Genomic DNA, 27,565 nt, shown 5'->3' with positions numbered 1-27,565 from the left:
TTCCCCGTAGCCCTTTCCAGCCTTGTGGAGGTGTACAAATTTGTCTCTAGTGTCTTTGGACAGCTCTTTGGTCTTGGCCATGTTAGTAGTTGGATTCTTACTGATTGTATGGGGTGGACAGGTGTCTTTATGCAGCTATTGACCTCAAACAGGTGCATCTAATTTAGGATAATAAATGGAGTGGAGGTGGACATTTTAAAGGCAGACTAACAGGTCTTTGAGGGTCAGAATTCTAGCTGATAGACAGGTGTTCAAATACTTATTTGCAGCTGTATCATACAAATAAATAGTTAAAAAATCATAAATTGTGATTTCTGGAATTTTTTTTTTTGATTATGTCTCTCACAGTGGACATGCACCTACGATGACAATTTCAGACCCCTCCATGATTTCCAAGTGGGAGAACTTGCAAAATAGCAGGGTGTTCAAATACTTATTTTCCTCACTGTATATATATATGTAAATATACAATATAAAAATAATAATAAAAAAATCTGATAAAAAAAACATTAATATATATGTATATATATAAAAAATATATATATAAAATACAATATAAAATGAATAAAAAAATCTAATAAAAAAAAATAGCTAGATCAAGGTTTGATCTAGGTCAGTGCCAGGGTTAGCGTTTGGGTCAAAGGTCATGGGCAGGATTTTTTTTTTTAACCACTTCATTACTGGGCACTTAAACCCCCTTCCTGCCCAGACCAATTTTCAGTGCCGACGCATTTTGAATGACAATTGTGCGGTCATACAACGCTGTACCCAAATTATATTTTTATAATTTTTTCCCCACAAATAGAGCTTTCTTTTGGTGGTATTTGATCACCTCTGCGATTTTTATTTTTTGTGCAATAAACAAAAAAAGACCAAAAATTTGGAAAAAAAACCCCCCCACAATGGGCCAGATTCAGATACAATGGCGTATCTTTAGTTGGGCGTAGCGTATCCTATTTACGCTACGCCGCCGCAACTTAGACAGGCAAGTGCAGTATTCACAAAGCACTTGCTCCGTAAGTTGCGGCGGCGTAGCGTAAATGGGGCCGCGTAATTCAAAGTAGGCTGGTAGGGGGCGTGTTGTATGGAAATGAATCGTGACTCCACGTAAATGACGCGCCTAACGAACGGCGCATGCATGCTCAGTATCACGTCTAATTTTCTCCGTAAATGGGCCGGCGTAAGCCCGCGTAATTCAAAGTAGGCTGGTAGGGGGTGTGGTAGGGGGTGTGTTGTATGGAAATGAATCGTGACCCCACGTAAATGACGCGCCTAACGAACGGCGCATGCTCAGTATCACGTCGAATTTTCTCCGTAAATTACGCCGGCTCAATGCTTAGTCGACGTGAACGTAACCTACGCCCAGCCCCATTCACCTACGACTTACGCAAACGACGTAAAATACGACGCTGTTCCGACGTCCATACCTTAACATGACTTACCCCTGCTTTATGAGATGGTAAAGTTACGCCGGTCGTACGCCTTACGTAAACAGCGTATTTTAATACGCCGGGCGCAAGTACGTTCGTGAATCGGCGTATCTAGCTCATTTGCATATTAGACAAGGAAATGTACGGAAAAGCGCCCCTAGCGGCCATCGTAAATATGCACCCCAAGATACGACGGCGTAGGAGACTTACGCCGCTAGTGGCTTGGCAACAGTGAGGCGTATCCGATTCTTTGAATCAGGCGCAGAGATACGACGCCTCACATTTAAACTTACGACGGCGTATCTGGAGATACGCCATTGTAAATCCTTTGTGAATCGGGGCCAATATTTTTTTACTTTTTGTTATAACAATATCCCAATAAAAAAAAATAAAAAAAAAAAAAATACGTATTATTTTACATATTTTTGTTAAAAAAAAAATCGCAATAAGCGTATATATTGATTGGTTGGCGCAAAAGTTATAGGGGTAGATTCATATAGGAGATATTTCCAGATACGCCGTCGCATCTCTGAGTGTGCGGGCGTCGTATCTATGCGCCCAATTCTTAGAATCAGTTACGCATAGATATGACTAAGATCCGACCGGCGTAAGTCTCTTACGCCGTCGTATCTTAGTTGCAATTTTAGGCTGGCTGCTAGGTGGCGCTTCCGTATATTTACGCGTCAAATATGCAAATTAGGTAGATCCGCCGATTGCCCGGTGCATTTTTTTACGTCGTTTACGTTAGGCTTTTTCCGGCGTAAAGTTACCCCTGCTATGTTAAGTATGGACGTCGTTCCCGCGTTGAGTTTTGAAAATTTTACGTTGTTTGCGTAAGTCGTTCGCGAATAGGGCTGTACGTAAGTTACGTTCACGTCGAAAGCAATGATGATTTGCGGCGGAATTTTGAGCATGCGCACTGGGATTTTTTCACGAACGGCGCATGCGTCAGATACGTGGGGTCACAGTAAATTTAAATAAAACAAGCCCACACCATCCACATTTGAATTACGCGGGCTTACGCCGGACCACATACGTTACGCCGCCGTAACATAGGGTGCAAGTTCTTTCTGAATACGGAACTTGCGCCCTAAATTACGGCGGCGTAGCGTATCTGAGATACGCTACGCCGCGCGGATAGATACTCCATTGTATCTGAATCCGTCCCATAGCGCCGCGAGGGGCGCCTGTGGGGGCGAGGCCTAAGGCGACCGCCTAATTTAGAGAGCCGCCTCTGCTCTAGGGTTCCCTGACCCTTGCCCCCGCACTCACCTAGGCTCTCTGCCAGCCTGTGTCTGTTCATTTCCTGGGCTTCCTGTCTGAGCTGCAAAGCATGCTGGGCGATTTCGTCACTGGCGGCGTTGCAGGTCATGATGAAGATGGCGTCTTTGCATTCCGTGGTCTTTCCTTTCCCATCTGTCAGCCGCCCCTGAGGAAGCAGAAACATGTACAGTATTCTTTTAAGAGGGCGGTCCCCCCAAAAAGCTGATATGCCTTCAAAGCTGACCCTCTGGGCAAAAAAAAACTCCTTTGCAAACCCCAGATATTACCTCGTAAAAGTAGCAGCGACATCATCACTGTGCTGTGCATAGAGCAGAGCTGTGTGGGAGGGACCCAGCAGACTCCACCCACTACAGAAGTCTTTTAGACCCCCGCATGTCTCATTACAGAGAAGCCGTCACCTAAAAATCATCACATGGGTGACTGGGCGTATAAGACCACCCCCTCATTTCCCAGCTAAAATGTTGGTTTTGGGATATACTCACCGTATAAGACGACCCCCCCCCCCCCTCACTGTGCCATTGTATCACCTCACCTCACTGTGCCATTGTATCACCTCACTGTGCCATTGCCTCATCTCACCTCACTGTGCCATTGCCTCACCTCACTGTGCCATTGCATCACCTCACTGTGCCGTTGCATCACCTCACTGTGCCGTTGTATCACCTCACTGTGTCCTTGTATCACCTCACTGTGCCATTGTATCACCTCACTGTGCCATTGTATCACCTCACTGTGCCATTGTATCACCTCACTGTGCCATTGTATCACCTCACTGTGTCATTGTATCACCTCACTGTGCCATTGTATCACCTCACTGTGTCATTGTATCACCTCACTGTGCCATTGTATCACCTCACTGTGCCATGGCCTCACCTCACCTCACTGTGCCATTGTGTCACCTCACTGTGTCATTGTATCACCTCACTGTGCCATTGTATCACCTCACTGTGCCATGGCCTCACCTCACCTCACTGTGCCATTGTGTCACCTCACTGTGCCATTGTATCACCTCACTGTGCCATGGCCTCACCTCACTGTGCCATTGTATCACCTCACCGTGCCATTGTATCACCTCACCGTGCCATTGTATCACCTCACTGTGCCATTGTATCACCTCACCGTGCCATTGTATCACCTCACCGTGCCATTGTATCACCTCACCGTGCCATTGTATCACCTCACTGTGTCATTGTATCACCTCACTGTGTCATTGTATCACCTCACTGTGCCATTGCCTCACCTCACTGTACCATTGCCTCACCGCACTGTGATATTGCCTCACCGCACTGTGATATTGCCTCACCTCACCTCACCTCACTGTGCCATTGCATCACCTCACTGTGCCATTGTATCACCTCACTGTGCCATTGTATCACCTCACTGTGCCATTGCATCACCTCACTGTGCCATTGTATCACCTCACTGTGCCATGGCCTCATCTCACCTCACTGTGCCATTGTATCACCTCACTGTGCCATGGCCTCACCTCACTGTGCCATGGCCTCACCTCACTGTGCCATTGTATCACCTCACTGTGCCATTGCATCACCTCACTGTGCCATTGCCTCACCTCACTGTGCCATTGCCTCACCTCACTGTGCCATTGTATCACCTCACTGTGCCATTGTATCACCTCACTGTGCCATTGCATCACCTCACTGTGCCATTGCCTCACCTCACTGTGCCCTTGTATCACCTCACTGTGCCCTTGTATCACCTCACTGTGCCCTTGTATCACCTCACTGTGCCGTTGTATCACCTCACTGTGTCCTTGTATCACCTCACTGTGCCATTGTATCACCTCACTGTGCCATTGTATCACCTCACTGTGCCATTGTATCACCTTACTGTGCCATTGTATCACCTCACTGTGCCATTGTATCACCTCACTGTGCCATGGCCTCACCTCACTGTGCCATGGCCTCATCTCACCTCACTGTGCCATTGTATCACCTCACTGTGCCATTGCCTCACCTCACTGTGCCATGGCCTCACCTCACCTCACTGTGCCATTGCATCACCTCACTGTGCCATTGTATCACCTCACTGTGCCATGGCCTCACCTCACTGTGCCATTGTATCACCTCACTGTGCCATTGTATCACCTCACTGTGTCATTGTATCACCTCACTGTGCCATTGCCTCACCACACTGTGCCATTGCATCACCTCACTGTGCCATTGCATCACCTCACTGTGCCATTGCCTCACCTCACTGTGCCATTGTATCACCTCACTGTGCCATTGCCTCACCTCATTGTGCCATGGCCTCACCTCATTGTGCCATGGCCTCACCTCACTGTGCCATGGCCTCATCTCACCTCACTGTGCCATTGTATCACCTCACTGTGCCATTGTATCACCTCACTGTGCCATTGTATCACCTCACTGTGCCATTGTATCACCTCACTGTGTCATTGTATCACCTCACTGTGCCATGGCCTCACCTCACCTCACTGTGCCATTGTGTCACCTCACTGTGCCATTGTATCACCTCACTGTGCCATGGCCTCACCTCACTGTGCCATTGTATCACCTCACCGTGCCATGGCCTCACCTCACTGTGCCATTGTATCACCTCACTGTGCCATTGTATCACCTCACCGTGCCATGGCCTCACCTCACTGTGCCATTGTATCACCTCACTGTGCCATTGTATCACCTCACTGTGCCATTGTATCACCTCACTGTGCCATTGTATCACCTCACTGTGCCATGGCCTCACCTCACTGTGCCATGGCCTCACCTCACTGTGCCATTGCCTTACCTCACCTCACTGTGCCATTATACATGCCTCACTGTGCCATTGCATCACCTCACTGTGCCATTGTATCACCTCATTGTGCATGGCCTCACCTCACTGTGCCATTGCCTCACCTCACTGTGCCATTGTATCACCTCACTGTGCCATTGCCTCACCTCACCTCACTGTGCCATTGCCTCACCTCACTGTGCCATTGTATCACCCCACTGTGCCATTGTATCACCCCACTGTGCCATGGCCTCACCTCACTGTGCCATGGCCTCACCTCACTGTGCCATGGCCTCACCTCACTGTGCCATGGCCTCACCTCACCTCACTGTGCCATTGCCTTACCTCACCCCACCTCACTGTGCCATTGCCTCACCTCACTGTGCCATGGCCTCACCTCACCTCACTGTGCCATTGCCTCACCTCACTGTGCCATTGCCTCACCTCACTGTGCCATTGCCTCACCTCACTGTGCCATTGCCTCACCGCACTGTGATATTGCCTCACCTCACCTCACCTCACTGTGCCATTGCCTCACCTCACCTCACTGTGCCATTGCCTCACCTCACTGTGCCATTGCATCACCTCACTGTGCCATTGCCTCACCTCACCTCATTGTGCCATTGCCTCACCTCAATTCGCCGATCTTCATTCCTTTATGCCTGGCAGAGTGCGTCAGACTGCGGGGCGCCCATTTTTTAAAAGCCGCGCCTCCTCCTCGTCCTGTTCCGTGAGGGTTGGAACACTCAGTTTCCCAGAAGAGCCTGTGTTTAGTGTTCCGCCTATCACGGGCGTCCTCTCGGGAACAGAGATAGGCGGAACACTAAACACAGGCTCTTCTGGGAAACTGAGTGTTCCGCCTATCACGGACGTCCTCTCGTCTGAGGCCGAGGACGAGGCGATGTCCGCGATAGGCGGAACACTAAACACAGGCTCTTCTGGGAAACTGGGTGTTCCACCTATCACGGACTTCCTCTCGTCTGAGGCCGAGGACGAGGCGATGTCCGTGATGGGCGGAACACTAAACACAGGCTCTTCTGGGAAACTGAGTGTTCCGCCTATCACGGACGTCCTCTCGTCTGAGGCCGAGGACGAGGCGATGTCCGCGATAGGCGGAACACTAAACACAGGCTCTTCTGGGAAACTGAGTGTTCCACCTATCACCACGAGCAGGAGGCGCGGCTTTTAAAAAATGGACGCCCGCAGTCTGCATCCGGCGTATAAGACGACCCCCCGATTTTTGAGCCATATTTTTAAGTGTAAAAGGTCGTCTTATACGCCGGCAAATACGGTAATATTGGGCTAGAAGCAATCGTTTAGACACTAGAAGGTGGGTACCCTACTTTTGCTAATTCCAATACCTACAATTTACCGTATATACTCGAGTATAAGCCGAGTTTTTCAGCACATTTCTTTGGTTCTGAAAATGCCCCCCTCGGCTTATACTCGAGCCACCTTTGTGCGCCTGATCTCCCGGACTTTGGGGTGGGGTACCAGCCAGCCAAACTCAGCACACATATAGCTCCACTCTTCCTCTACAAGTGTGCAACGTTTGTTGTCCGGGGGACCTACGGCCGGGGAGCACCGATTTTTCAAAGCCGGGCACCCCTTCCATAGACACCCATGTTAAACTGTAATTTCTCCGGTAACTTTGGGGACCCGGTACCTGCCGGACGTAGGTCCCCCGGACCCGAAACATGTAGCCCCAGTTCTCCTCTACAAGTGTGCAAAGTTTGTTGTCCGGGGGACCTATGGCCGGGGAGCACCGATTTTTCAAAGCCGGGCACCCCTTCCATAGACTCCTATGTGAAACGTAAGTCTAGTCATGAACACAGTGAGGCATGGGCACAGTAAGGCATGGGCACAGTGAGGCATGGGCATTCATTTTAATGGCTTAAAGTCCCTGGGCTGGATTCAAGAAGCAATTGCGCCTGTGTAACCATAAGTTACACAGCGCAATTGCTTACTTGCCCCGGCGTAACGAATGCTCCTGATTCAGGAACCTCGTTATGCCGACTGCAGCCTAAGATATGCGCGGCATAAGGCTCTTGTGCCCGCATATCTTAGGCTGCGTTCTTGCGATGGCCGCTAGGTGGCGTTCCCGTTGTGCTCAGCGTATAGTATGCAAATTGCATACCAACGCCGATTCACAACGTTGCGCGAGCCCTGCGTACGCAATTTACTTCGTTTCCATACGGCGGTTTTCGCGTAAGGCTGCCCCTGCTATAGCAGGGGCAGCCAATGTTACGTATACCCGTCGTTCCCGCGTCGCGAAATTTGAAAGTTACGTAGTTTGCGTAAGTGAATCGTGAATGGCGCTGGACGCCATTCACGTTCACTTTGAAGCAAATGACGTCCTTGCGACGTCATTTGCCGCAATGCATGTCGGGAAAGTTTCCCGACGGAGCATGCTCTCTACGCTCGGCGCGGGAACGCGCCTAATTTAAATGATTCCCGCCCCCTACGGGATCATTTAAATTGCGCGCGCTTACGCCGCCGCGCCTACGCAATTTACGGAGCTACTGCTCCGTGAATCAAGGGCAGCGCAGTAAATTTGCGGGGGGCGCAGGGCAAAAACGTTGCCCTGCGCCTCCGTAAAAAATGCGCAAATCTACTTAAATCCAGCCGCCTGACTCTGCTGTAAAATCTCACGCCACCAACCCGCATGATACTGCGGTGCGCGTTCACCGACGTGCGTGGGTGCGCGCTCGCGCCGCGTGTAGGGCAGCGCATTCATTTTAATGGCTTAAAGTATCTGACTCTTCTAAAAAAAAATTACGGCATCAAACTACATGATGCTGCAGTGCATGCTTACTGATGCAATGGGGGTGGGGGGGGCTTGCTATTAAGAAGTAACGGGGTCAACTAAAGAGCAACGCGTTTCTGGGCGGCAAAAGCGCGCGATCTCGCGCATGTTCTTGATGCGAGCCAAGCCTTAGAACAAAAAGATACATTGTAGCTAACCAGGCCATGGGGACAACGCTCGCTTAGTGTTCTGCATCTGAGGAGGAGCGTTGTCACCCTAGGCTGCCTGATTTGGACTACAAATTCCCCCCCCAACTGCATTACACAAGGAGCAGCCGCATTCTCACGCCGTAACCACTTCGCCCACCTCGGAGAGGATCGGGGGGGGGGGGGGGGTTGGGTTCGCCTCGCCCGCCCACTCCCAGCGTTTTTTGGAAGGAAATAATAACGGAAGGATTTTTTTTGCTGCTCCCCAGCCGCTCGGCGCACTGACAGATGAAATCTTTCCCGGGCGCTGAAGATTAACACGGCGTTTATTAGCCTGCCGATCGCTGCGCCAGGAATTGATTTCACATTTGGCTTCTGTAGCGATGATCTATGCACAGAGGATTACTATATTATTTCCCGAGGACGGGGGAGGGGGGGGGAGAGGGAAGTGGCGGTTTATGGTCGGGGAGCGTCCTCCGAGGAGACGTACAGAAAACTCATATACTGCAATGACAGACCGGGACCTGCGGGTGAGGGGCGGCTCCCATCCCACCGCTGGGGGGGGGGGGGGGGGGTTTACACAACACCTGGGAGGGCAAAATACACTCTGTTAAAACTTTAGCTTTAACCTAAACTACCCTACCCTGCCCTTACCTCCCCAATAATCCTGCCCTTAACCTCAGCTGCCTCCTCACCCCTCCCTGACTCTCACCTACCCCTCAGTCATTGATAAACTCTCTCCTTAACCCTGCCCATAGCTACCTTCCCCCTGATTATAGCCCTACCCCTTCCTGCCCCCTAAATCCTTCCCTTATCCTCGCCTCCTCCCTACTTACCACCTTATTCCTGCCCCTAACCGCACTTCCCCTCCCTGTACTTCTTCCCTTAATCCCATCATTACTTTCTCCCATAATCCTGCCCTTGCCTCACCCCCCCCCCTTTCATGCCCTTACCCTTAATTCCCCCCCCCCCTCTAATCAAGTACCATCACTTCCTCCTACTCTAACTGCTGCACTAACCCTCACTTCCTCCCTTACTCATACCCTTACCCTCACTTCCTCCCTTACTCATACCCTTACCCTCACTTCCTCCCTTACTCATACCCTTACCCTCACTTCCTCCCTTACTCATACCCTTACCCTCACTTCCTCCCTCTTACTCATACCCTTACCCTCACTTCCTCCCTTACTCCTACCATTACCCTTACTTCCTCCCTTACCCTCTCCTCCCCTACACCTACCGTTACCCCCACTTCCTCCCTTACTCCTACCGTTACCCCCACTTCCTCCCTTACATTCTCCCTTACTCCTACCGTTACCCTCACTTCCTCCCTTACATCCTCCCTTACTCCTACCGTTACCCTCACTACCTCCCTTACGCCTACCGTTTTTCTAAATGTTTCCCCTACCCTTACTTCCTCCCCTACCCTTACGCTCACTTCCTCCTTTAATGCTGCTCTTACCCTCACTACCTCCCTTACACCTACCCCACCTACCCTTACTTCTGCCTATACTCCTGCCCTTACCCTCACTTCCTTCCTTCCCCTTACTTCCTCCCCCTCCTCCTATAGTTATCCCCACTTCCTCCTACCCTTACCCTCGCTTCCTCCCTTACACCTACCCTTACTTCTTTCCTCACTTCCTCCCTTGCACCTGCCCTTACCCTCACTTCCTCCTTTACTCATGTCCTTACCCTCAATTCCTCCCTTATTCTTACCCTCACTTCCTCCCTTACTCATACCATTACCCTTACTTCCTCCCTTACCCTCTCCTTCTCCCCTACACCTACCGTTACCCCCACTTCCTCCCTTACATCTACCGTTACCCTCACTACCTCCCTTACGCCTACCGTTTTTCTAAACGCTTCCCCTACTCCTACCCTTCCCCTCACTTCCTCCCCTACCCTTACGCTCACTTCCTCCTTTAATGCTGCTCTTACCCTCACTACCTCCCTTACACCTACCCCTCCTACCCTTACTTCTGCCTATACTCCTGCCCTTACCCTCACTTCCTTCCTTACCCTTACTTCCTCCCCTCCTCCTATAGTTATTCCCACTTCCTCCTACCCTTACCCTCGCTTCCTCCCTTACACCTACCCTTACTTCTTCCCTCACTTCCTCCCTTGCTCCTGCCCTTACCCTCACTTCCTCCTTTACTCATGTCCTTACCCTCAATTCCTCCCTTATTCTTACCCCCACTTCCTCCCTTACTCTTAACCCTTACCCTACCTTCATTCATTACTCCCTTACCCTCAGTTCCTGCCTTACACCTCCCTCCTACCTTTACACTCACTTCCTTCCTTCTATACTCCTTCCCTTACCCTCACTTCATCCCACCCTTATCCTCACTTGCTCCCTTACACCTGCCCGAACCCTCATTTCCTTCTTTACTCCAACCGCTACCCTCCCATCCTCCCTTACGCCTACCCTTTTCCTCAATCTTTTCCATGCTCCCACCCTTAACCTCGCTTCCTCCCCTACTCCTACCCTCACTCCCTATCTTACTCCTACCCTTACTCTCACTTCCTCCCTTACGCCAACCCTTACTTCCTCCTTTAATGCTGCTCTTACCCTCACTTCCTCCCTTACACCTATCCCTACACTCCTGCCCTTACTCTCACTACCTCCTTTACTCTTACCCTTGCCCTCACTTCCTCCCTTACCCTCACTTACTCCCCTACTTTTATAGTTATCTCAACTTCCTTTCTTATTGCTACTCTTACCCTCGCTTCCACCTACCCTTACTTCTTTCCTCACTTCCTCTTACACCTGCCCTTACCCTCACTTCCTGCCTTACACCTGCCCTTAATCTCACTTCCTCCCCTACTCCTACCCTTACTTCCTCCTTTAATGCTGCTCTTACCCTCACTTCCTCCCTTACACCTACCCCTACTTCCTCCTATACTCCTGCCCTTACTCTCACTAACTCCTTTACTCTTACCCTTGCCCTCACTTCCTCCCCTACTCCTATAGTTATCCCAACTTCCTTTCCTATTCCTACCCTTGCTCCCTCCCTTACACCTACCCTTACTTCTTTCTTCACTTCCTCTCTTACACCTGCCCTTACCCTCGCTTCCTCCCTTACACCTACCCTTACTTCTTTCCGCTCTTCCTGCCTTACACCTGCCCTTCCCCTCACTTCCTCCTTTACTCCTAACCCTCACCCTACCTTGATTCGTTACTCCCGCCCCTTCCCCTCACTTCCTCCCTTACACTTGCCCTCACTTCTTCCTTTACACCTACCCCTCCTTCCTTTACACTCACTTCCTTCTATACTCCTGCCCTTACCCTTACTTCTTCCCAACCTTATCCTCACTTGCTCCCTTACACCTGCCCGTACCCTCACTTCCTCCCTTACTCCTACCCTTACTCTCACTTCCTCCCTTACTCCTACCCTTACCCTCACTTCCTCCCTTACTCCTACCCTTACCCTCACTTCCTCCCTTACTCCTACCCTTTACCTTTACTTACCTTCCCTTAACTCCCAATGGCCACCCAATGGTGGTGGATTCCGAAAAATAGGATTTTTGTACTCACCGTAAAATCCATTTCTCTAAGTTCATGGACGGACACAGCAGCCTTTGACTGTAGGGTTATGCACCTTCCTTCCAGGAGAGTTTGCATAACCCTACAGTCAAAGGCTGCTGTGTCCGTCCATGAACGGAAGAGAAAATAGGATTTTTGTACTCACCGTAAAATCCATTTCTCTGAGTTCATGGACGGACACAGCAGCCTTTGACTGTAGGGTTATGCAAACTCTCCTGGGAGGAAGGTGCATAACCCTACAGTCAAAGGCTGCTGTGTCCGTCCATGAACGGAAGAGAAAATGAATTTACTGTTCAAATGTGAACCACTAATTGCAGCCATGTTGGATGTTTTGAAATGAAAAGGTAATGCAGCGTCACATCCTAACCAATGATATCTCAGCTCATACAGTATACATTTTACAAACATCATATAATAATCTCCGGAAACCACCTGATTGTGGTTGGATCAGGATACAAACTGCAAATCCTCCGGGACCAAATCGATCTCTGTGAGAAGCATCAATTGGCAGTGATTGGCTTCTCCTGGCTGATGGATATTTGTCCCCCCATAGAGAAGGCCGGAGCTGGAAGTGTCCACACAGGACATAAAGCTGCATGCTCGGCCATCTAAGCGTACAGGTTTATTCCAAGTACGACCTTCCCGACAATCACCACGCGTTTATGGGCAGCCTAAATTTATATCTGTCAACAGAGAACTTTATTCATCCCTGAAGACAATCACGAAAAGACATTTGTAAGGTCATGGAGGAGACTGGAAAGGGAGCTGGGGGGCGTACCTCATCGAAGAGCTGCAGCATTACGGTGAGCACATCGGGGTGCGCCTTGTCCACCTCGTCAAACAAGACCACCGCGTTGGGGCACTCCTTCAGCTTCTTGGTCAGCTGACCTCCTTCTTCATGCCCGACGTACCCAGGAGGGGAGCCGATGAACTTGGCCACCTGTTTTACCATCAACAGTTAAGTCCTTTACTTTTATAGAAGACGGGTAAAAAAATAATTCATAAATCTGTGGACTATATAATGAGAAAATACGAGAAAGTCAACATGTTTCGGGGGGGGGGGGCTCAACATCTCCCTTCCTCAGGTCTGAGAAACCAAAGGACATCACTTATAATAAAAACAGCAGTACAAGTTGGACCTTCCGTCAAACTGGGGACAACACAGAAAGCCAAGGGTGAAATCTACCAAATCATGGGCACGGGTCGGAGATTATTTGGTTCCTAAGGTTCTAACCCATAATTGAAGGAGTGAAGGAGAAGCTATCCAATCGGTGGCTTTTGGTTTAGTCAAGGTCTTGGCAGTGCACTGATGGCTTGCTGATGTTGCATGTTTCCCACCCATGAAGAAAGATCATTGATTGTTTTTGTGTTTTCACAGTAGGCCTTAGGGGCCTTAGGAGGTCAGGAAGACTCTCCCTTGGGCCTCTGGCTTTGGCCTACAAGGCTGGCAGGTCTGCCTGGTGCTGTACATACCGTATAGTGTAGCTGTATAAGCCTCTGAGACAACAATGTACCTGGAGACACATTTGTGGAGAGCTATTAAAGGTGTTAAAGTTGGAGTCACCCCCTGGCTTCTTTTTGGTCTTGGTTGCTCCAACGTTGAGGACTTCTTGTTGGTCCTCAATGATGGAGGTGGCAGTGCTAATGAGATGACATCATCACTGCACTCTGTATCGTTCTATGTGAGTGAAGGGTTTCATGGTGATGCCCCCAGGGGCGTGTCCATGACAACCTTTACTCACAGGATGTCCTAAATCTCCCTGGTTCCCAGTGTTTGAAGTATGGAGGACACCATATGGAGGGCCAAATGCATCAGAGGTGGAGTCATGGATGACAGGGAAGGACATGTCTGATTGTCATGGTCTAGTGCCCTCATCACCCCCTCCTCCAACCTCCCTCCTTCCAAGCCTGAAATGGTGGTGTCAGTATTGTCTATGTGCCCCCTTCACCCATCCATATCCACTGAGCCTAGAGTAGTGGTGTCAGTATTGTTAATGTGCCCCCACCACCCCCTTCCCCGAAGCCTAGAGTGGAGGTGTCAGTATTGTCTATGTGCCCCCACCACCCATCCATATCCACCGAGCCTAGAGTGGGGGTGTCAGTATTGTTAATGTGCCCCCCCATCACCCTCTACTCCATCCTCCCTCCTTTCAAGCCTGGAGTGGCGGTGCCAGTATTGTCAATGTGCCCCCACCCCCACCACTTATAACCAAGCCTGGAGAGGGGGTATCAGTATTGTCAATGTGTCCCCATCACCCCCTTCTCCATCCCCCTTCCCTCAAGCCTAGAGTGGGGGTGTCAGTATTGTTAATGTACCCCCACCACCCCTCCATAGCCCCTGAGCCTAGAGTGGGGGTGTCAGTATTGTTAATGTACCGCCACCACCCCTCCATAGCCCCTGAGCCTAGAGTGGGGGTGTCAGTATTGTCAATGTGCCCCCACCACTTCTTATAAGCAAGCCTTGGGTGGGGGGTATCAGTATTGTCAATGTGCCCCCTTCACCATCCTCCTTTCCCCAAGTCTGGAGTGGGGGTATCAGTATTGTCAATGTGCCCCCATCAACCCCCCCCCCCCCCAAACCTTGAGCCTGGAGCAAAGGTGTCAGGGTTTCTCTGAAATGGAAGTGACGATCACCCCTCCATCCCCCGTGAGTACCTCGTGCTTCTCCTGGAACTCGGACATATCTAGCCGGATGAATCCCTGCAAGGGGAGAACAAAGGTGTCAGAGACGGGATACACACAACCAATCAAAGGTCTCAGTTTACTATCACATGAGATTTGCCACAACAATCATTAGTTGTGACCATAAAGCCGACTGTACATGTTACAATCTGATTGTACAATCTGCTACTAGAGCTCCGCCCCCACTGTAGCAGTATTCCTTTGTGAACACTCTACCCAAATTTACATCCAATCAGGCAGAACCCCATAATACCGACCTGATGGTATAACGGTACAAACAGATTGCAATGTGTGTGGCCAGATTCAATTTCAGCTCTTGTTGTTGAAAATAGAAACCATTAGGCAGATAATGATGGTGACAACTTAGAGGACTGGACTGAGACGTTACCTTCTTCACATCCTTGTGCAGGTAGCGAGCCGTCTGCTTGGCCAGTTCAGTTTTACCTGGTGGAAGAGAGAATCAAATATCATTGGTGGATGCCGAGTCAACATGCCGGGCCAACGTACCCACTGTGCCCAATATGAGGAGTACCCACCATCCCTGTGCTGAGTTCCCGGGTCTGTACACCCACTGTGCCCCATTATGAGGGGTTCCCACCATCCCTGTGCTGAGTTCCCGGGTCTGTACACCCGCTGTGCCAAATATGAGGAGTACCCACCATCCCTGTGCTGAGTTCCCGGGTCTGTACACCCGCTGTGCCCATTATGAGGGGTTCCCACCATCCCTGTGCTGAGTTCCCTGGTCTGTACACCCGCTGTGCCCATTATGAGGGGTTCCCACCATCCCTGTGCTGAGTTCCTGGGTCTCTACACCTGCTGTGCCCATTATGAGGGGTTCCCACCATCACTGTGCTGAGTTCCTGGGTCTGTACACCTGCTGTGCCCATTATGAGGGGTTCCCACCATCCCTGTGCTGAGTTCCTGGGTCTGTACACCTGCTGTGCCCATTATAAGGGGTTCCCACCATCCCTGTGCTAAGTCCCCGGGTCTGTACACCCGCTGTGCCCATTATGAGGGGTTCCCATCATCCCTGTGCTGATTTCCTGGGTCTGTACACCCGCTGTGCCCATTATGAGGGGTTCCCATCATCCCTGTGCTGAGTTCCTGGGTCTGTACACCCGCTGTGCCCATTATGAGGGGTTCCCATCATCCCTGTGCTGAGTTCCCAGGTCTGTACACCCGCTGTGCCCCATTATGAGGAGTTCCCACCATCCCTGTGCTGAGTTCCCGGGTCTATACACCCGCTGTGCCCCATTATAAGGGGTTCCCACCACCCCTGTGCCGAGTTCCTGGGTCTGTACACCTGCTGTGCCCATTATGAGGGGTTGCCACCATCCCTGTGCCGAGTTCCTGGGTCTGTACACCCGCTGTGCCCATTATAAGGGGTTCCCACCACCCCTGTGCCGAGTTCCTGGGTCTGTACACCTGCTGTGCCCATTATGAGGGGTTGCCACCATCCCTGTGCTGAGTTCCCGGGTCTGTACACCCGCTGTGCTCCATTATGAGGAGTTCCCACCATCCCTGTGCTGAGTTCCCGGGTCTATACACCCGCTGTGCCCCATTATAAGGGGTTCCCACCACCCCTGTGCCGAGTTCCCGGGTCTGTACACCCGCTGTGCCCCATTATAAGGGGTTCCCACCACCCCTGTGCCGAGTTCCCGGGTCTGTACACCTGCTGTGCCCATTATGAGGGGTTGCCAATGTTTCAATGGTCTTTGTTCTCTCTTTAACACGCAGCGTTTGGCGCTTCTTTGGAGCTCCGCCACATTTACGAGAAAGGGATGTACCTTTATTTTATTTTTTTATAATCTAGGTTTTTCAAAATACAAAAAAAAAAATGTCTTGAAATATAAAAAAAAAAAGAGAAAAGCGTCACCTATTCCGGAAGATCCCATGAACAGGAAGACCAGAGGGTGTTCCTCGTCGTACCAGCCGTTCTCCTTGCGGCGTATGGCTGGAAATTGGCGCGGCAGCATATGGAGGGGAAGAAGAAGAAAGGAGAGACAGGCATCCTTATAAATCAATGACACAAAACCCTGGCTAATTATCACTAAGTATACACAATGTTTCAGTGCTCTGCGCTCACTCAAACTCCACAGCGCCATTAGAAGGGGGGGTAATTCGATTAGCTGGCAGTGCCCTGCGCGGGGATAATCAGGTTAGTATGGATATGGAGGACTGCTCAGGATCAAGTTTTCCTGGATGTGCACTCAGGGTTGCCGGGGAGACGGGTGGTGGGGGGGGCTGAGAGCGGACAAGGGTGAGCGGAGGGGTCAGCCTTGCGCGATTGTCTCGTTAGGAGAGCGCCCCCCCTCGATTGTATGCCGGGGAGATCTGAAGGGCGAACATCGGGGCGGGCGCAAGGTCCCGGTGACCTTCAGAAAATTTATATCTTTTTTTTTTAAATGGAGAGTTTACATTTTTTAATCCTGTCGACAGGACGGCGTGGGAGAGCGTGAGAACGGAGGGTGTCGGGGGGTGCGGACACAAAGCGATAAGCCCCAAAGATAAAAAAAAAAAAGTAACAAAGTTTGCATCTCTCTAATAACATTGGGGCAGATTCACGTAGAGCCGCGTAAAATTGTGCGGGCGTAACGTATCCGATTTACGTTACGCCTCCGCAACTTACACGGGGCAAGTGCTGTATTCTCAAAGCACTTGCTCCGTAAGTTGCGGCGGCGTAGCGTGAATCGGCCCGGCGTAAGCCCGCCTAATTCAAATTTGGATCAGGGGGGGCGTGTTTTATGCAAAACTACTGTGACCCAACGTGGTTGACGTTTTTTCGGAACAGCGCATGCGCCGCCCGTGGAATTTCCCAGTGTGCATTGCTCCAAAGTACGCCATTGGTTTCGACATGAACGTAAATGACGTCCAGCCCCATTCACGGACGACTTACGCAAACGACGTAACTTTTTCAAATTTCGACGCGGGAACGACGGCCATACTTAACGTTGGCTGCGCCTCATATAGCAGGGGCAACTATACGCCGGGAAAAGCCTAACGTAAACGTTGTAACTTTACTGCATCGGCCGCGCCTACGTTCGGGAATTGGTGTATCTAGCTAATTTGCATACTCGACGCGGAATTCGACGGAAGCGCCACCTAGCGGTCAAAAAAAAAAATGCAGTTAAGATCTGACGGCGTAAGAGACTTACGCCTGTCGGATCTACTGGATATCTATGCGTAACTGATTCTAAGAATCAGGCGCATAGATACGACGGCGCAACTCAGAGATACGACAGCGTATCTGGAGATACGCCGTCGTATCTCGGTTGTGAATCTGGGCCATTGTATATAATGATAAAGAGATATTAAAGAGTACCTGTCATTGGAAGGCACTAACTCAACTGTATGGCCAAAAAGGGGCAGCGGCCCCTGTGCGGCCCCAACAAGGCCAAGGACTGGTAGAAAATAAAAAAAAGTAACAAACTTCGCACCTCTCTAATAACAATCTATATATCGATAATGAAATATTAAAGAGGACCTGTCATCAGAATGGTATTAACCCTCACTAGGTGACCAGAAAGGGGCAGCTGAGTGTGTACAGGTGGGGGCAGCTGAGTGCGTAAAGGTGTGTGTGTGTGGGGCAGCTGAGTGCATACAGGTGGAGGTGGGGCAGCTGAGTGCGTACAGGTGGAGGTGGGGCAGCTGAGTGCGTACAGGTGGAGGTGGGGCAGCTGAGTGCGTACAGGTGGAGGTGGGGCAGCTGAGTGCGTACAGGTGGAGGTGGGGCAGCTGAGTGCGTACAGGTGGAGGTGGGGCAGCTGAGTGCGTACAGGTGGAGGTGGGGCAGCTGAGTGCGTACAGGTGGAGGTGGGGCAGCTGAGTGCGTACAGGTGGAGGTGGGGCAGCTGAGTGCGTACAGGTGGAGGTGGGGCAGCTGAGTGTGTACAGGTGGAGGTGGGGCAGCTGAGTGCGTACAGGTGGAGGTGGGGCAGCTGAGTGCGTACAGGTGGAGGTGGGGCAGCTGAGTGCGTACAGGTGTGTGTGTGTGGGGCAGCTGAGTGCATACAGGTGGAGGTGGGGCAGCTGAGCGTGTACAGGTGGAGGTGGGGCAGCTGAGCGTGTACAGGTGGAGGTGGGGCAGCTGAGCGTGTACAGGTGGAGGTGGGGCAGCTGAGTGCGTACAGGTGTGTGTGTGTGGGGCAGCTGAGTGCATACAGGTGGAGGTGGGGCAGCTGAGCGTGTACAGGTGGAGGTGGGGCAGCTGAGTGCGTACAGGTGGAGGTGGGGCAGCTGAGTGCGTACAGGTGGAGGTGGGGCAGCTGAGTGCATACAGGTGGAGGTGGGGCAGCTGAGTGCGTACAGGTGGAGGTGGGGCAGCTGAGTGCGTACAGGTGGAGGTGGGGCAGCTGAGTGCGTACAGGTGGAGGTGGGGCAGCTGAGTGCGTACAGGTGTGTGTGTGTGGGGCAGCTGAGTGCATACAGGTGGAGGTGGGGCAGCTGAGTGCGTACAGGTGTGTGTGTGTGGGGCAGCTGAGTGCATACAGGTGGAGGTGGGGCAGCTGAGCGTGTACAGGTGGAGGTGGGGCAGCTGAGCGTGTACAGGTGGAGGTGGGGCAGCTGAGCATGTACAGGTGGAGGTGGGGCAGCTGAGCGTGTACAGGTGGAGGTGGGGCAGCTGAGCGTGTACAGGTGGAGGTGGGACAGCTGAGCGTGTACAGTTGTGTGTGTTTGGGGGGGGAAGCTTAGTGTGTAAAGGTGGGGGCAGCTGAGTGTATACAGGTGTGTAGGGGGCAAGCAGAGTGTGTACAGGTGTGTGGGGGGTGGGCAGCTGAGTGTATACAGGTGGGGGCCAGCTGAGTGTGTACAGGTGTGTGCGCGGGGGGGGTGGGCAGCTGAGTGTATACAGGTGGGGGCCAGCTGAGTGTGTACAGGTGTGCGGGGGGGGGGGGGGGGCATCTGAGTGTGTACATGTAGGGGCAGCTAAGTGTGTACAGGTGTGTATAGGTGTGTGTGCACGGGGGGGGGGGGGGGGGAGCCGAGTGTCTACAGGTGTGAGGGGGGCTGAGTGCGCACAGGCGTGATCAGTGAAGGAGGGGTGCCAGATATAGGATCGCCCCCAGGAGCCAAATGCTCTAGGTACGCCCCTGAACACACCTGCTCCCCATTCACACCTGAGACCTTGTAACACTAACGAGTCACATGACACCGGGGGAGGGAAAAGGGCTAATTGGGCCCAATTTGGACATTTTCACTTAGGGGTGTCCTCAGATTAATGGCTGTGTGTTGAGTGATTTGTTATACAAGCTGTACACTCCCCCCCCCTGCACACTCCCCCCCCCCCCCGTACACCCCCCCCTGTACACTCTCCCCCCCCCCCCCCCCCGTACACTCACTACACAACATTGTAGATACAAAGTGTCATCTCCTCAGTGTTGTCAGCGCTCTTCCAGACGGCGATGTTGTTTTTTCTGCTCCCTGCAAGACAAAGGAAACAATCCCCCCCCCCCCCGATACCCGCAGGGGGAGAGCGGAGCGGCTTTTATTTCCTCCATTTGTATGGGGGGACGGGCGGCGCGGGCCCTTCGGCGCTTCTATTGAACGGATAAATTCTCCGGATTGTTTTACACAAATCAATAGCGCGGCAGTTATCAGGCGGCGCGGGAGAGCGATCGTCCCGGACAGTTTGTGAGGGTAATAAATGTGCCGTTATCACATCTATTCATTTTCAGGAGGGGGGGCGCGATCATCGCGTCTCGGGGTTTGCGTTATCCGGGACGATTCTTTTACAAGACGGGCGACTTGTGCGAAAACGGTTTACAGCGCTGATATACTCCAACCGCTTCCCTACCAAGTTCAGAAACGGCATAGTAAGCAAAGGGTTCAATCAAGCTGAGATGATATCATTAGTCTGCTGCAGGCAGGAGGAGGCATTTCCTCAGTCTCCCCTCCCCCAGTGATCAGACTGTACATTGTAACTTTGTAGGAGGAGGAGGAAGCATCCCCCTGCATGCAGGCACGCCTTATCCCCCGCACATTTGCAGGCCCGCCTCAGCCCCCCGTGCACCTGCAGGCACGCCATATTCCTCACGCCCATGCAGGCATGCCTCATCTCCCACGTACATACAGGCATGTTTTTTTCCCATGCACGTACAGGCACGCCTTATCCCTGCGCACGTGCAGGCGCGCCTTATTCCCTCGCGCACATGAAGGCCCGCCTTATCCCCCGCTCACATAAAGGGCCTGCCGTATCCCTCCATACACCTAAAGGCCTGCCTCATCCCTTACACACCCACATTATCCCCCCACGCATGTCTTATTCCCACACATGTACAGGCGCAACTTATCGCTGCGCACATGCAGGCATGCCTTAACCCAGCGCACATAAAGGCCTGCCTTATGTCCTGTGCACCTGCAGGACCGCCCTACCCCCCGCAGGCATGCCTTATCCCCTGTGCATGTGCAGATAGGCCTTATCCCCCGTGCACGTGCAGGCAGATCTTATTCCCACGCATATACTGGTGCACTTTTTTTTTCCACTGTGCAGGTGCGGGCCCGCCTTATCCCTCACGCACGTGCAGGCACGCCTCATCCCCAAAAGAAAGAAGGGGATATAAAATCAGCGGTGATCGGTGCTTGTAACTTCCCCACGCACTGATCACCGCCGAGAGTACAAGTATTGGATGAAGCATCGGGAGCATTTGCCACAGTACAAGTACTCGGAGGTCGCAATCTCTCAAACGGCATCGGGGGAACAGACATGTTGCACGGGTCTCTCTCTCCTGGGCGGGCAATATCACTCTGCTGGTTTGGCGCCAAACTTCGCCCTACGTCTCACGCAGGGGTGGGTAACTCCTCCCACTTGAAGTTCTTGTCTGGGCACGTTGCAGGCACACGTCTCTCCGCTGCACGTGCGCCCAGACTTTTATTCCCTGAAGTAACTCCTTCCTCACTGCACAGTCCAACACCACGACAATTCCCAACTCTCAATGGCGAAAAATAAAATCTCACAGTTCTGTTGTTAGAGGCAACAGCCTATCCCGGACGAGCCCCCACGTGTAGCGCTCACCCCCGAAGGAGCCGCTGGTTAGAATAGGGATGGCGTGTTACCTCTGTGAGCGTCTAGGGGTAGATGATGACGAGAGCAGCAATGATGGAATGTCCAAACAGCAGGGTGTCTTCCTTGTGCTTTTATTCTTGCCCAATACGGCAAACAATAAACTTGAGGTAGATAGATGAAAGATGGGCAAGGAGGAGAATTTGCAGATTCAGGCCTAACAGCAATGGAGAGGCGATTGTGAAGCGCCCAGAGGCGATTAAGTTCGTATGTGCTGCGCTATATAAGTTTTCATTCATTCATTCATTCAACGGAAACAATCCTGCTTCCAACGATACTTTAATTTAGTCGCCACTGCACCCGGAGTGGGTATAGTGTACCTGGACAGGCCTCTCACACCGACCTGGCAGCCAGGGTGTCACTCGGAACCTTTGGGAGGAACAGGGGTCTGCCACAGACCTGGCCTCAGAACTTAGGATATGGAGACTGTTCTCCTCAGTAGACTTCTAAGGGCCTGGATCTCGTTCAGGTAGTTTCAATTAGGTTCCCGACTGACAAGTGGCTAACTTCCACCCCATCAGTGTTCGGTTACCTCGATCCCCGGCGGATTGTCTAGGCCCTGTTGGACCGCCAGCCTCTCATTGGTGCTCCTCAGACGGACTCCCCACCGAACAGCTGTCTCGCTTGGGATCTCCTCAGAATTGGGGACCCAGTCGATTACTGGGGCCCATCCATAGCTTCAGTTGTCCCGGGCCAAGTTGGTCCCGGAACCAAGAACACCGTGTAACACGTGCCCCCCCCCCCCCCGGCCTGGTAGGCCATATCGCCGGGGGCCTGTGATGTGTGGTCACCACGAAGGTGGGCACCACACCCGGAACAAGAACTGGGCTGAGCCTAATGGCGTCTGCTCCAGAAGTACCCTCCCCCAGCATGCCCCGCGAGGGAAAACCCCTCCTGATTGGCTGATTGGTGATCAGTGGGAAGAATGCTCCTTACATTGGTGATCAGTGGAAAGAATGTTCCTTACATTGGTGATCAGTGGGAAGAATGTTCCTTACATTGGTGATCAGTGGGAAGAATGTTCCTTACATTGGTGATCGGTGGGAAGAATGTTCCTTACATTGGTGATCAGTGGGAAGAATGTTCCTTACATTGGTGATCGGTGGGAAGAATGTCCCTTACATTGGTGATCAGTGGGAAGAATGTTCCTTACATTGGTGATCGGTGGGAAGAATGTCCCTTACATTGGTGATCGGTGAGAAGAATGTTCCTTACATTGGTGATCAGTGAGAAGAATGTTCCTTACATTGGTGATCAGTGAGAAGAATGTCCCTTACATTGGTGATCAGTGAGAAGAATGTCCCTTACATTGGTGATCAGTGAGAAGAATGTCCCTTACATTGGTGATCAGTGAGAAGAATGTCCCTTACATTGGTGATCAGTGAGAAGAATGTTCCTTACATTGGTGATCAGTGGGAAGAATGTCCCTTACATTGGTGATCAGTGAGAAGAATGTCCCTTACATTGGTGATCAGTGAGAAGAATGTCCCTTACATTGGTGATCAGTGAGAAGAATGTCCCTTACATTGGTGATCAGTGGGAAGAATGTTCCTTACATTGGTGATCAGTGAGAAGAATGTCCCTTACATTGGTGATCAGTGGGAAGAATGTCCCTTACATTGGTGATCAGTGGGAAGAATGCTCCTTACATTGGTGATCAGTGGGAAGAATGTCCCTTACATTGGTGATCAGTGAGAAGAATGTTCCTTACATTGGTGATCAGTGAGAAGAATGTCCCTTACATTGGTGATCAGTGGGAAGAATGTCCCTTACATTGGTGATCAGTGAGAAGAATGTCCCTTACATTGGTGATCAGTGGGAAGAATGTCCCTTACATTGGTGATCAGTGAGAAGAATGTTCCTTACATTGGTGATCAGTGAGAAGAATGTCCCTTACATTGGTGATCAGTGGGAAGAATGTCCCTTACATTGGTGATCAGTGAGAAGAATGTCCCTTACATTGGTGATCAGTGAGAAGAATGTCCCTTACATTGGTGATCAGTGAGAAGAATGTCCCTTACATTGGTGATCAGTGAGAAGAATGTTCCTTACATTGGTGATCAGTGAGAAGAATGTCCCTTACATTGGTGGTCAGTGGGAAGAATGTTCCTTACATTGGTGATCAGTGAGAAGAATGTCCCTTACATTGGTGATCAGTGGGAAGAATGTCCCTTACATTGGTGATCAGTGGGAAGAATGCTCCTTACATTGGTGATCAGTGGGAAGAATGTCCCTTACATTGGTGATCAGTGAGAAGAATGTTCCTTACATTGGTGATCAGTGAGAAGAATGTCCCTTACATTGGTGATCAGTGGGAAGAATGTCCCTTACATTGGTGATCAGTGAGAAGAATGTCCCTTACATTGGTGATCAGTGAGAAGAATGTCCCTTACATTGGTGATCAGTGAGAAGAATGTCCCTTACATTGGTGATCAGTGAGAAGAATGTTCCTTACATTGGTGATCAGTGAGAAGAATGTTCCTTACATTGGTGATCAGTGAGAAGAATGTCCCTTACATTGGTGGTCAGTGGGAAGAATGTCCCTTACATTGGTGGTCAGTGGGAAGAATGTCCCTTACATTGGTGATCAGTGAGAAGAATGTTCCTTACATTGGTGATCAGTGGGAAGAATGTTCCTTACATTGGTGATCAGTGGGAAGAATGTTCCTTACATTGGTGATCAGTGAGAAGAATGTCCCTTACATTGGTGATCAGTGGGAAGAATGTCCCTTACATTGGTGATCAGTGGGAAGAATGTCCCTTACATTGGTGATCAGTGAGAAGAATGTCCCTTACATTGGTGATCAGTGGGAAGAATGTCCCTTACATTGGTGATCAGTGAGAAGAATGTCCCTTACATTGGTGATCAGTGAGAAGAATGCTCCTTACATTGGTGATCAGTGGGAAGAATGTTCCTTACATTGGTGATCAGTGAGAAGAATGTCCCTTACATTGGTGATCAGTGGGAAGAATGTCCCTTACATTGGTGATCAGTGAGAAGAATGTCCCTTACATTGGTGATCAGTGAGAAGAATGTTCCTTACATTGGTGATCAGTGGGAAGAATGTCCCTTACATTGGTGATCAGTGAGAAGAATGTCCCTTACATTGGTGATCAGTGAGAAGAATGTCCCTTACATTGGTGATCAGTGGGAAGAATGTCCCTTACATTGGTGATCAGTGGGAAGAATGTCCCTTACATTGGTGATCAGTGGGAAGAATGTCCCTTACATTGGTGATCAGTGAGAAGAATGTTCCTTACATTGGTGATCAGTGAGAAGAATGTTCCTTACATTGGTGATCAGTGAGAAGAATGTCCCTTACATTGGTGATCAGTGGGAAGAATGTTCCTTACATTGGTGATCAGTGGGAAGAATGTCCCTTACATTGGTGATCAGTGGGAAGAATGTTCCTTGCATTGGTGATCAGTGAGAAGAATGTTCCTTACATTGGTGATCAGTGAGAAGAATGTCAGCTGAGATACCTGAGTGTCGGCCATACCAGGTCAGAGGTCACGAGAGACTCTTCTCATACGGGTCTCGCCCCGGAGCCATCTGCTCACGTGACGTTCCCTCCAGATGTTGGCGCTCTCTCTATGTACACAACACCAGAATGGAAATGGATCTCCCTCTTTCTCGGGATTGGCCAACCGGCTCACTGACCGTTCCTGAGAGACGTCCAACTCCACCCGTCCCCACCGCGATCTTTCCCCTCCCCCCCCCACTCTCTCTGCACCCACAAGGCTGCCAACCGCTGTAAGAAATACTTGCAGCGACGTTCACAATCCAGCGCTCCGCGGCAGGGAGGAGGCCAATCGCTGCGCCTGAACACCGTCACATGGTACACTGGGGGGACGGGGGGACGGGCGTTCTTCGGTAGAGGAACTTTTTGTTGGCGGCTCCCACCGATGATCGGGATCTCGGGAGCTTTCTTTGTTAATAAGGCCCGCCCCGTTCACAGGCAAATGGGCGTACAAATACGTCCCCTTTAAATTTGCCGCCATGTGGTCACGTGACCACGCGACCGTGCCGCAAGCTCCTTGACCGCGCCCGCGGACTCCAGGTCACAGAGCTGAAGAACGGGGGGGGGATGTCAGTGTAAACATAACATCTCCCCGTTCTGCCTAGTGACACGTCACTGATTGAATGCTCCCTCTCATCGGGGGGAACAGCGATCAGTGATGTGTCACGGCAAGCCACGCCCCTAAGTTAGAAGCACTCCCTAGGACACACTTAACCCCTTTTCAGCATAACATAACATCTCCCCCGTTCTGCCTAGTGACACGTCACTGATCGAATGCTCCCTCTCATCGGGGAGCAGTGACGTGTCTCGGCAAGCCACGCCCCCTAACAGTTAGAAGCACTCCCTAGGACACACTTAACCCCTTTCAGCATAACATCTCCCCCCGTTCTGCCTAGTGACACGTCACCGATCGAATGCTCCCTCTCATCGGGGGAACAGTGAGCAGTGATGTGTCACGGCAAGCCACGCCCCCCTAACAGTTAGAAGCACTCCCACACTTAACCCGTACAGGTTAACCCCCTTCACTGCCAGTGACATTTTTACAGTAATCAGTGCATTTTTATAAAAATGCCAATGGTCCCAAAAATGGGCGTCAAAAGTGTCCGATGTGTCCGCCGTAATGTCGCAGTCACGATAAATATCGCTGATTATTAGTAAAAAAAAAAAGTATGAGATCGTGATTTTTTTTTCCCCCCAATCTCATGCTTTCCAGCCTGGAGGAGAGATGTGGGGACTTATTGACTCCGCCGCATCTCTCCATAAAGAGGACCTGTCACACACTATTCCTATTACAAGGGATGTTTACACTCCTTGTAATAGGAACAAAAGTGATCAAGAAAATAAATAAAAAATGTTTAAAAAAAAGTGTAAATTTTTTAAAAATTAAGTAAAATAAAAAATAAAATCATGGCCCAGATTCTCGTACGGTAGAATCGCGCAAAAAAGGGCGGGCGTAACGTATCTCATTTACATTACGCCGCCGCAAGTTTTTCAGGCAAGTGCTTTATTCCCAAAGCACTTGCCTGAAAAGTTGTTTGCGTAAGTCGTCCGTGAATGGTGCTGGACGTAATTTACGTCCACGTCAAAACCAATGACGTCCTTGCGACGTCATTTAGCGCAATGCACGCCGGGAAATTTTAGGGACGGCGCATGCGCAGTTTGTTCAGCGAGGGGACGCGCTTCATTTAAATGAAACACGCCCCCTACCCGCCGAATTTGAATTCCGCCGGGTGTTTTACGCTACGCCGCCGCAACTTTACAGGCAAGTGCTTTGTGAATAAAGCACTTGCATGAAAAACTTGCTGCGGCGTAACGTAAAATTAGATACGTTACGCCCGCCGTTTTTTACGCGAATCTGCGAGAATCTGGGCCATGATTTTTACACGGAGGAGAGAAGTGCCAGAATAGGCGCGGTATGGAAAGTGGTTGAAAAAACAAAGGGGCGGAGCCACCCGATGACGTCCCTTTAAATTGGCACCACCCCTTACGACTTCATTGACCCAGCACGCCCTCGGTCTATGATCTCACATAATTTAAGAGCTGTCAGACCGGAGGATTTTTTATTTTTTACGTTTTTGTTTCCAATAAGCCCCTCCATCCGCAGACCCCCGACAACCACCGGCCAGGGTTGTGGGGAAGAGGCCCTTGTCCACATCAACATGGTGCTTTGGGTGGGGGGGGGGGCTCTCTCGTCCTCCGCTTTCCTGACCTGCCAGGCTGCATCGCTCGGATAGGGGTCTGGTATGGATTTTGGCGTTGCGGTTTTCTTTTCATTTCTTTTTTTACACTCCGCTGTCAGTGGGGAAACCCGCTGACAGCTGATGAGTCATCGGTTGTTAGC

The 27,565-nt window shown here is 51.0% G+C and overlaps 1 protein-coding gene across 1 annotated transcript in view; it reads right to left on the bottom strand.

Moving 5' to 3' along the window:
* CLPB (caseinolytic mitochondrial matrix peptidase chaperone subunit B) overlaps positions 1-27,565 on the bottom strand; it is a gene marked incomplete at its 5' end in the record, with an annotated part of 119,828 nt that overhangs the window by 34,298 nt on the left and 57,965 nt on the right. The window contains 5 exons of the mRNA XM_040334040.1: positions 2,703-2,859; positions 12,740-12,901; positions 14,617-14,661; positions 15,032-15,087; positions 16,520-16,597. Of these exons, the coding sequence (XP_040189974.1) occupies positions 2,703-2,859; positions 12,740-12,901; positions 14,617-14,661; positions 15,032-15,087; positions 16,520-16,597 (498 nt within the window). The remainder of the gene's footprint in view (positions 1-2,702; positions 2,860-12,739; positions 12,902-14,616; positions 14,662-15,031; positions 15,088-16,519; positions 16,598-27,565) is intronic.

This window comes from Rana temporaria (genome assembly GCF_905171775.1).
Source record: "Rana temporaria chromosome 2 unlocalized genomic scaffold, aRanTem1.1 chr2aa, whole genome shotgun sequence".
NCBI lineage: Eukaryota > Metazoa > Chordata > Amphibia > Anura > Ranidae > Rana > Rana temporaria.
The sequence above is the reverse complement of the archived record's forward strand: the minus strand, read 5'-3'. Positions and strand labels throughout refer to the sequence as shown.